The 12,266-nt window shown below is 27.5% G+C and overlaps 1 protein-coding gene across 1 annotated transcript; it reads right to left on the reverse strand.

The window, feature by feature from the left end:
• Nucleotides 1-406: 406 nt before the first annotated feature.
• LOC114170562 (membrane metalloprotease ARASP, chloroplastic) lies at nucleotides 407-2,216 on the reverse strand. Its single transcript, XM_028056066.1, has one exon. The coding sequence runs from the start codon at nucleotides 2,088-2,090 to the stop codon at nucleotides 744-746; it is 1,347 nt and encodes a 448-aa protein (XP_027911867.1). The 5' UTR covers nucleotides 2,091-2,216; the 3' UTR covers nucleotides 407-743.
• Nucleotides 2,217-12,266: the final 10,050 nt, after the last annotated feature.

A 12,266-nucleotide genomic window follows, 5' to 3' on the forward strand; every position in this document is an offset into this window, starting at 1 on the left:
AAGACTTTGTCCTTTTCTTCTTTTTCTGTCTTATTCTTCAATCACTGTTTCTAGGTTCTTAACATTGACGCTCATTTCTCCCACCATAATCTAAAAACTAATTCCCGCTATTCACCTCTGTTCTATGTTTCATGGGAACGCCCTGGGTAGCTAACCAGAAAATATTGGTAGACAGGGAATACTTTGGTTGATCTTTATTACTTAGCTCATTTAACTGAAGAGGAATTGCATACAAGATGACCTAGTTCATAGCAAGACATGTATATATTGGACTCTCTTTTTCATAAAAAACTACACTTTCTCATTCCCAAAGAAAATATACGTCAAGTCCAGAAGATTAAAAAATTAACCAGAGATTGTGCTTTGTATTAATGCTTCATTGAAGCATAGTCAAATCAATGAAATCTACAGAGAACGGGAATCCATATCAAATTGTAACCTATAAATTGTCAAGATCCATGAATTACAAAGAAAATGCAAGGAGAGAGAAGATATTAAAATTCTTAATCAAAACTAGTATTTGTAACTTGTAAGTTTATATTCCAGGATCACAAATTCAATCCGGATCAGATCAATGAATTGGTAACAAAGGGATGCTTCTCACATAACATCCTTGGAGGAAGAAACTTACCTTGCCTCCTCTACAGATATAGCACTGGCTAAGACACTGGTGCAACAGCATTGCAGATGAGGATCATGAAAAATACTTTCTGAAGCTCACTACCAACTACAATTCCCTATAATCACAACAAGTCTTTGATAAACTCAAGGTTCAGGGTATCACGAACAATAAGGAATAACCCCAGAATTATAACAAGCATAATTCCAGAAGACATAATAGTTTGCTCCACTTCCAATGGTAATTTTCTCCCACCCCTGACAGCCTCAACGAGGATCAATGCCAATGTGCCTCCATCTAAAGCAGGCAAAGGAAGAAGGTTTATAACCGCAAGGTTAATGTTGAGTATTGCAGCAAACTGAAAGAGACCATCAACATTCGACCGTGCAACCTCAGCACCAACAGCAATAATGGCCACAGGACCTGAAACCTTACCAGCTGACTGGGAGAAGTTTAAGAATGTTTGCTTTAACCCATCTAAAACATTAGATGATAGACCCCAAAACTCTTTCCAAGTAAACTCCACCGCCTCCCCCAAATTTTTTGGCCTAACCTTACCTATTTTCACATTAGGAGCCAGCTGCACTCCAATTTTCCCAGTTCCATCATAATTCTCATCTGGGGTGACCTTTACATCAAAATTCTGCTCCCCCCTTTTAATCTTGAGCAAAACATACCTTTTGGGGTTCCTCTTGATGATCTCAACAACTTCAGAAACAGCACTAGGACCTGGTTTAGCAAACTCACTACCATTAACCTCAAGGATCACATCCCCGGCAAGCAATCCATCCCTGGAAGCAGCTGAAAAGGGTCTAACATCAGGCACACTCACCCCAGGAAACACCTCTTGCTCAGGCAATCCAACAGACAGGACTTGGGCAAAGATAATAAGAAATGCAAAAATTATGTTAGCCACAACACCAGCTGAAACCACAATCACCCTATCCAATATTGGTCTGTTCTTAAGCAAGTTCGCATCATCAACAGGAATATCACTCTCTGGATCATTATCAGGGAACCCCACAAAGCCCCCCAGAGGAAAAGCTCTGATGGAGTATTCCACATTTTTGGCATTAAACTTTGCTAAAATTGGACCAAACCCTACAGCAAACTTACTCACATGGATGCCTTGGAGATAAGCAGCAAGAAAGTGACCACTCTCATGCACAACAATGATGGCTGTCAACACTGCAGCAGCCTCAAGCACAGACTGAGGCCCCTCAAAGTTCCCATAGTCAAATCCAGCAACAGACCAAGTCCTAAAATCCAACCTGTTCCTGCTGTTTCCATGCAAAAACTGCTTCTTGCACGCGAAGTTCACGCTGGGGGAGGCAAAAGAAGGGGAAAGAAGTGGTTTTGGGAAGTGGGTTTTGAGCCTGTGCCAAGATTCTGAAATGGGTGACTTTGAATTGGCCAATCTAATGATGGAACTGGAGTGTAAAAGTGGAGAGGGAGAGAGGTTTACGACCATGGCTTCTGTGAATTTCAACACTTGCAGGTGTGAGAAGGGTGGACAACATTGAAAGTGGAGTTGGATAATTCATTATGCTATTTTTTTATTTTTATTTTTATTTTCTTGCTTTGGACCTGTGGAGGTGAAGTGAAGGACATGTCTTCCTCTTATTTCCACAAGTTGTTGTGTCTGTCACTGTTCTCAATTCTCATTATCCTTTTTTTATTTATTATTATTTAATTTTCTGTGAAGCCCAAGAACTACAGAAATTTAGGGCATTTTTATTAACACCCCCAGTATGCTATTGAAACCTTCTGTCTTTTCATGATTTTGCTTCTTTTTTTTTTTTTTCTTTAAGGAGAATATTACTCCTTGTCACTTTGTATAACAAAACCCAAGGACAATTTTGTTGAAATATGGATGTGAAAATATATAAATAAAAACTAGATTTATTGAGATATATATTTAATTGGATATTTTAACATGATTCTGTTTATATTCTAATGTTTAATGTTTTTAATACTAGATTTGTTACGAAAAATTCTAAATTTAATGGTTTGCCTACAACTAAATTGAGATTCAACAGTATTAATGAATGAGTTAAACGTATTTATAGATCATAAATTTAAATACGAAATTGAAGTTTCTTTATATCTCAATTTTAATATATTTTAGTTGTAAATTTTGTGAATGAATAAATAAATATAGTCCTCTAATTCGATCACTAAATTTATTTTGTTTGTTAAATAATATTTTAGGTTGGTATTTGAATTTAACATATAAATAATTTAAAAATGTCATTTCAAAAAAATCATAATATAATTAAATTTGGGAAACTATATATATTTTTTAAAATTTGACATCGAAACTATGAAAGTTTAATACAAAAAGAAATCATAAATTCACATCAATTTAATCTTTAATAAAATAATACTACTAATTAAATAATATTAAATTAATATAATATTGTATCTTACAATCATATAAATTTGTTAAAAGTCCCACATTGAGAGATAAGACAATTTCATAATATATAATCAAAAATTTACATACTAATAAAATAAGAGGTTAAAATTTTACTTACAAATATGTCATAATATAAATTTCATATGTTAAAAGATAGACTTTAAACTTAATTCAAGTTCCACAAAACTAATTTTTAAGACGAGATTTACAACTTTAAATCTAACTCAATTCCATAAAATTGATATCTAATGTGAGAATTACATCCAATTATATATTATCCAATTATATATTATGAAATCACTTTAAATCACTTTATCTCTAATCAACATGAAACTTCCACACATTTACCAAAAGAATATAATTCTCAAACAAATTTGCAAAATTTCACTGCTATAAGTAAATTTTACACATCATCGTAAAAACTATCAAAAAATTATGCATAAGATATCAAAAGAAGGCCTAAAACTATCATTTATATGAAAGTAATTCTTCTAACTACTTAATAAAGTTTCTTCCCAAATAATCTAATATTTTCCAAACCAACTTAATTAGTTACATAAGATAATAATAAAATAAATAAATATATAAGTCAAAATGAAATTAACATAAAACCAAATTACCTTAAAGAAAATTGAATACATATTTAAAATTATCTCCTAACAAGTTATTATTTTCCAAAACGGATATATAGATAATTAACATAAAAGTAAATGACTTTAATTAGTATAACTCAACACAATTTTGAAGATCAAGTTACAATTTATAACAATTGAAAAAAAATATTAACCGTTTTTTACTATAACTAAATAGAAATTGAAACCATCAATAAAATAAACAATAATTAAATAGTATAAACAAATATAATGTTGAAAAAATGTATCATCAATTAATAAAATTGTCATCTTTAACCCAAATCTTCCTAATAATAGATAATTAAGATTAATACCAACAAAACAAAATATAAGGTGGAGACTCCAATTACGGACTCTAAGTCCATGATATTCTTTGTTCCAAGTCAAAGACATTTTGAGTTAGTGTTTGATTTTTCTTATTCTCTTGTAACAGAGTGTCAGGAAGTGTTGCGAAATTCTTGCTCTGGAGGGGGTGTACTCGGGGTCAAAGGGTTGAGAATGTTTTCTGTGTGTTGTACAAATTTACACATAATGATTATTCTCTACTGTCGTAGTTTTTTTTTTAATTTTAGAATTTTCACGTTATATTATTGTGTTCTTTGTTTTTATCTTATTTATCTGTTAATGGAATGATTCTCTAGAGTTTTTTCCAATAATAATTTATTAATATCATGATGAAAATAATCCATTTATGAGTCGTCACGATAAAAAAAAAAAAGCATTATAGTTTTTAAAACTATGAAAACATTTTCGTCACGATAAAAAAAAGCATTCTAGTTTTTAAAACTATGAAAACATTTTTATGATAAAGATACATAATAAAAACTTATCTTGAGTTATGGAATGTGTCATATGTTTGAAAGTTTTCTTTAAAAGAACAATTTTCTAAATAGGTTGAAAGGATAAATAGTATGAATTTGAGAAGTGTCACTAGCAATGCCCAAAACTTTTGTTAAGTCATTATCAATTTGAGTTAGACGCATACAAACCATAACAACTAGGAAACGAGTTTCCCAGATTTAAATTCTGATGAAATTACTTTTTGCACATCACGATTCCTCTAACTTTATATAGGTGTTGAAAAAGTCTAAAATGAAAAAAAAAATTAAAATTATATTTAAAATTATAAAATTCATAATAATTTTAATCTATTAATCATTTAGATTTCTCCCACCATCATGGAACGGCAGAGAAGGTAGGGGTGAAAAAGGAAATCCCAAATTGCCAGCTAATCTCCCAGACTCAAGGAAAATTAGGAGATTTTAATGTATTTGTGACAAAAAAGATAAAGTCAAATACTGTTTTATAATGTTTCAGGGTTTATTAATTTATGGATTTGGTGGGGAATAGCTTTTCTACCCAACCACTATTTTTAAATTATTTATTTGTGGTGGTTAAAGAAATATAGTTTTATAACGTGACCATATATATTATAGCTTTTCAATTTTTAATATGTTGACTTTACTATAATTAATGGATTTAGAGTTCCTAGTAAATTTATTTCAAAAATTTATTTAAGCAAAATCAATATTTTAAAGATTTTGAAATAATATTTTCTTGTGAGAATCTATCAGAATCTACGATGGATTTATTTTAGTTTGATTTGTTCAATCAACCTTTCTAACGAATATCTCTCTTCAAACATACTTTTAATTTCTTTTTCTTTCCGTAACAGAATCAACAATTAATTTAATACAGCCAAATGTCACCTAACAATACAGTATCTAATTTTTTTGGTAAAAGTTTGTGTTATTTATATCCATAAAAATATAGTTATATTAATTAAAGTATATTATGAGCTACAATTGGCATTTCACACTCCATCCTTCTATAAATGCTTACCATCATTATCTACGCATATTGCTTGCGTATTTATCTTTTGATTATGTTGTTTTATTTATATTATAAAAATAATATTTTAAATAATTTTAGTTTATATTAGTAGGTAATTGTGAATGAATCAATTATTTGTGTTTAACAGTTGAAATGAACAAATATAACTAAGTGGGGAATGACTTGTTTAATGAGCAGTAGTTAAAATATGATTTTTTTTATTCAGGAGTTTAATAAAAACACTTGTATTAATTACAAAAATAGTAAATATGTTGGAGACAACTTTATGAGAGTGAACTTTTATATGAAAAAAAAAATCATAAAATAAAAAACAGTGCATGGACATTGACATTTTTCTGTAACATTAGCGATTGACATTGACATCTTTCTACAAATTTACAAAGACAATTATTTTCTTGGACATCATAAAATTGATATTTTATCGTGCTTGTCTAATTATTTTATTTTAATCTTTCTTTGTTCTCAAGTTTAATTATTCAGATGATACTTATTTTGGTAGAGGTGTATTAATCTGATATCCATTTTTAAAAAAATGTCAATTATATCCATTTTTTAAAAAATGCTTTGATTAGATTACTTTCTGACGAAGTTGACTAATGCCGTTAACGACATGCCATTGATACAAATAGAAATTTTGGTTTAAAATTAGTAAGAGACAATATTGTTCTATTTTGAAAAAAAAGAATAATTAACAAAACAAGAGTACTTAATAAAAAAAGTAATTAATAAAGTAATATGTTAAAAAATCGTTTTTAATAAAAAATATTAGTATAACATTTATACAAATAATAAATTTGGTCTGAAATTGAGAGAAACAATATAAATATTAGTACTTAATTTTGTAAAAATATTTATACTTCATTAGTTTTAATCTTATAAAAAATGGATTACAAAAATATTTTAATTATTAAAAAATATTGGGACAAAATTGAATCAAATACACATAAGTATATATTAAATTGAAACAAAAAGACATATATGAGGACTAAATCGAAATCAACACAATGACATCTGATAGTGACACTGACACGTGACATTGCAATACCATGTGTCACACACAGGGACCTGACACGTGACATTTTTTTTTTAAAAATTTTAAAAAATTAAAAAAAAATTAAAAAAATCACAGACTGACACGTGATACGTCGTTAATAGCATTAGTCAACTTCGTCTCAAAGAGACCTAATTGAAGCACTTCTGCAAAAGTTGGGATGTAATTGACATTTTTTTAAAAACGAATACGAGATTGACATATATCGTGGGTACGATCCGATTAATTAAACTATCATTTTACTTCATGAATAAGTTTTATATGTTCTACTATTTTACGTTTTTTCTGACTCCACTTGCCATATGTTTAAATTTATCTGCTTCTTTAAAAATGTTGGGATGCCAAATCATTCTTGTAACTTAGTATCTCTTTTATTCTTTCTTTTTTTGGTAGTATTATCCATGAGTTTTTATTTTAATTTCTGGTTAATTTATTATGCACTAACTTTGAGTATTTGGAGGAGAGTATTTTCCACTTAATTATATTTAACTTTTATATTTAATTTAATGTTTTAACTAAATGATCAGTTATAGAAAAAAATATTAATTTAAAAAAAAATAGTGTTTAACATAAATGTCAATGTCCGTCTATATCAATATATTAAGATCATTGTTCTTGCATAAAACATATCTTTATTAGGAAAGATAAATTGACAAATTCTTCATGATTTTGATAAGTCTTATTTCATTCTTTTTGTGAAAACATCATCCAAGTGTAACACTTAGCAAAGTATTCTCAAAACTTTTTTCTCTTTATTTTGTGTCTAAGTTGGAAATAAACCATTCAAGTATTTTATTGTATTTTATTTTATGAACTCAACATTGAACCTATACTTATTTCATTTATACATGTTAAATTTTTTTAATATAAATAAGGAAATGTGAAGAGATGAAAAAAAATTGTACAGATAAATATTTAAAAGTAAAATTCATAATAAGTATTAAATATATTTTTTATTGATTCTTAGAAAAAAATATTTTATTTATCCACATGTTGACATTGATGGGACATGTAATGTACAATTTAACCCGTGTAAATATGTTCCAAAAACATTTAATTTAAAAGAGAATATTTAAAGAAAATCACTATTATGTCATATATGGAAAAATAACAAAAAAATGTTTACATATTTTTTAAATAAAAGATAAATATGTTTTTGGTTTTTTAACTTTTAGTGAAAAATGAAATTAATCAATCTTTGAAATTTGGACTCAATTTAATCTTTCAATTTTAGAAATTCGTAGATTTAGTCATTTTAATTAAATTTTGTTAAATTTATTTGATGTTTCAAACATATTATTCAATTGAATTGATTCTTTTTTTGTTTCATTTTTTATTCAATTATCTTTAATTGTAATGTAAAAATATAAATTTTGGACATTTGTGAAAGATGCAATTTAATTTCAAAAGTACAAAAATGGATTGTAGAGGACATCTTTGACCTTTGTTAATTGTTTGATGCATAACTTTTGTCACAATTATCCAATTAGGATGAATCATTTTGCATTACATTCTTGATTCCATTATCTTTAATTTGAATGTAAGAACATTTTTTTTGGAACTATGTGGAAGATGTAGTTTTGAAAAAAGCATACAAATTGTAGAACTGCTAATTTCTGATTTTGAGTGTGCTTCATATTTTTAACCTATGGTATTAGATGTTATGATTCTAGTCTAGTTTTAAGCATTGAACTTAAAGTAAATATTGAATGAAAGTATGACAGAAACTAAATGACTTGTTGCAATCAACATAGGCCAAAATATATCAAACACTAATCTTGGTGTTAAGCAAAAATTTTGTAACAAACTTTGAATTTATTTTCTCTATTGTGTTTTATTCTGCAAAATAATTGATCTTTAAACAATCTAGAAAGGAAAACAAGAATAAGGCTAATAAAGGTTAAAATAAAACTTTTCTTCAATAAGTGAGATGACTGGTCAAACAGATAATGGAGATGGTAGAATAATCATTTGAGAATGTGGTAGTAGGGCCTTCCACTTTAACGAGATTTTGTCATGCACCTAAGACCCAAATTTTTTTCTAGATTTTTCATTCCATCTGTAATAAGGGGAGTTGAAACTTACCCTATATTTCTTAACCTTCTTCACATTTATTTTCAGGAAAAGATCATGAATATCCTTGAACTCTCATGTATGGATGTCACGTAACAAAAGAAATTGGAATATGGACTTTGAACCCTTAACCCTCACTTAAAAGACACAACTAGCCAATACTGAAGCTGGCCAAACAAGTCAACGATTTGAATCAGAAAACAATTTGTCAATATTGAATTTGACCATCAATTTGACCAATCTACTCATTTATTAATAAATCAAAGTGCACTCTAAGAATCTTGGTATGAAGTACTAAATTCTAGTTGATTGAAATTTTGTTTAGAATAAGTTCATTTCTACCACTTCTCATAAGTTCAATTTCCGAAAAATTTGCATGTGCATGACGGAGAATTCTTGCATGTGACTTAAACAAGTTCAAAATAAATTTATTTCACTATAATTACTAGAGTGTATTCATATTATTGATATGAGTTTTCTATTTACAAGTAGAACATTTACCGAGAGCTAAAGTCTTAAAGGAAACAAGCTATTTTTTTATTCTTTTATGAAATTGGCTGATTTTAATTGTGTGAATAATTTTTTGTGATAATGATGAGTAATCATGTTGATTGTTCGTTGAATATTGGAATTTAACAAGGAGGAAGATTATGTGGCTATGTGTGACGGAGAAAGTATGACATTTGTCTCTAAGTCATGAACACACGAAATTAATCCAGAATTGGATTTCCAAACATGAAATTGTATTGTATTCTTATCATTCTTACATCACCAAGGATCTTGAAGAGAGGTGAAGATACTCTTGTTTTGCCTATCTCTGCATCATAGATATGCCTTACGTATTGAATTGTTTTACTATATATGTCTTTCACAATTTTCAATTATTCCTCTGCCCTTCTTCGTCAACATTCATGGTTAACCAATTGGCTTTCCATACATGTTTGAGACCCCACAATACTTCATATACAACTAATCTATAATTTATAATATATAAATAAAATTAAAATTCATTTTATTAAACAATTTTGTAAAGTTAAATTAAATTCTAAATTATAAGCAACAAAAACTTAAGATTTTAAATAAAATCCTGAATCTTGTGAATAAAAATTAATTTTTACCTTAAAAGTAACTCTTGTTCTAAGAAGTTCAAAGAAAAATATTATTGAAGCGTTACACCAATACAAATTAAAATGAAGCAGAAATATTTTACATTCTTTTACGAAGTTGAGAGAAATTGATATATGTTTTGAAGCAATAACAAAATACAATATTACACATAAATGTCACCAAATGTATTAAAATTATATCAAAATTTATATAAGATACTTCTCATAAATTATAAAAATCTTAATTAAATATCACTATTTTTTGTTATCCTCCTAATTTTTCTTTATAATCTAATTGAGTAGACTTATTTATATTATTTGAAAGTTAAATGACACGAGTTTTTCTGTATATAGCAACAACTTTTAAAACTATATATATCGTTAATCTAAACAAAGTTTTATGCTAACACTTCTTGTTTCAATAATAAACACCTTTATATATAGATAGAATATACTAACAGAATATCCCCATATTTTATGGGGCTTTTCCTATGAATACTTCGTGAATCTTTAAAAGTCTACATATTATACAAAAATTATTTCCTGCATTCTTTTTAAATTCACTCAAAATGTGGAAAGTTCTAATGCTGATTGAAGAAAGCAAAGAGAGTTTTTTTTTTTCTTTTTTTAAAAAAAGATTGAATTGAATAATTTCATGAAGGTAAACTTTTTCTTTAACTTTTTAACGAAGTAGAAAAATATTCCATTATCCATAGACTTTTCCTTTCTCTGTTTTCTCTATAGTAAATACTATAAATGGGAAAGGAAGGAAGAAGGCACCAAATAATGATGACCCTAATTTTGTCTAAATCAAAACTAATCTGCTTTAGTGGGCCTTTTGATTATGATTTTGTTAGAGTAATGACAAAGGTTGAAGAAAGCAGGATTATAATCAAATCATCAACTTGTGCCAGCATGTAAAATGCAAGAGTCACCAAAAGAAAAAGGAAATTAGATAGTGGTAGATATAACAAGTGTGATGAACCTATGATGTTCCTCTCACGTCATTGTTTTTGCTTAGAGTGACATAAAGAAAAGGTAACCCATATAACAAATAATACAATATTGCTTTTCTATAGTTACAATTAATATTTATAAAGTAATCGTTTTTCGGAAATATTGATTGTATATATTCTAATAATTAATAATAAAGTTATCATGCTTTGATATGATTATTTAACTAACAATTTTAATATCAATCAAGACAATATTTTATTAACAACCAATTTTAATAATTAAAAGTTGTTAATCATTATAATGATAAATTTAGATATCAATTTATAAAATAAAAAATTATTAATATATAAAATAGTCACGATTATAATTAAAAATTATAATTGATTGTTAAATTAGCCATTAACTATTTAGAAACTAATTTAGAAATAACTTTCTGTGGTAGAAAAACCTTGTAGCTAATGTTTAATAGCAAGTTTCCTTTGGTTGTTAAATTTGGAAACCAATGTAGAGACCAATTATAATTTTTATTCATAATAATAACTATTTTAGTAATCAATAATTTTTTATTTTGTAATTTGGTATTTAAATTTGTCATTATAGTAAGTAACAACTTTTGATTATTATAATTGGTTGAATTTAAAATAAATACAACATTAGAAATTCATTGTATCATAAAAATTATTTAACATCTAATTGGAAAAAGTTTGTATAATACCCATTAGTTGAATTAAAAGTGAAACACGTTAAATTCATTATATAACTAAGATCAATGGAGTACTAGCCAGCTCCACCACTAAACAGCTAGCATCGAGCTAATACAATCTCAAAATAGTTAGGTTGCATTAATTTAATTTCCAACCTTAAATGTATAAACTCAACTCTTACTATTTTATGCTGATATAATTAGGTCAATTCCCAGGTTGGTCAACCTAATTTTCATAAAAACATTATACACAAATTATTCAGATTCTCTATTAATTTATTGTACTATATATTTCTGTTATATCTTACAAAAGATAAATAGAGGAACAACTCAAAACACTCAATAAAAAATTTAAAATTCAATCAAATATATATTTTTTTACTATTATATATGAACAAGGATATTTTTACACTTAAAAAAAGTTTTTACACCCATTTAATACTATACTTTTCACTTTTTTCACTCTTTTTTTATAAATATAAAAATTTGCCTTTTTAAGACTTTTTTACCTTCTCTTGTCAAGTGCAATTGACTGGTGGACCAGTAGATTGAAATTGAACTTCTCTTGTGAAGATTGACCTTCCCTTCCCTCCATGTTGACCATAAAGCTATAAACCCTAATTAATTGTTTTAGGATTTTTTTCTTTCTTTCCTTTTCAGATTTTGCATGAGTTAATTGGAATCTCAAAAGGACAGGATAGTTGGAGAAACATCACAATTCACAATGCCTGCCCCGCCGCTAGCTATGCATATGGGGACACAACTTAAGGTATGAGAGTTAATGCAAACACAAACAATAAAGAAAAAAAAAGAAAAAAGAAAAAAAAAGAGGAGGCCCCACTTGAGAGTTTG

Source organism: Vigna unguiculata, chromosome 11 (genome assembly GCF_004118075.2).
Source record: "Vigna unguiculata cultivar IT97K-499-35 chromosome 11, ASM411807v1, whole genome shotgun sequence".
Classification (NCBI taxonomy): Eukaryota; Viridiplantae; Streptophyta; class Magnoliopsida; order Fabales; family Fabaceae; genus Vigna; species Vigna unguiculata.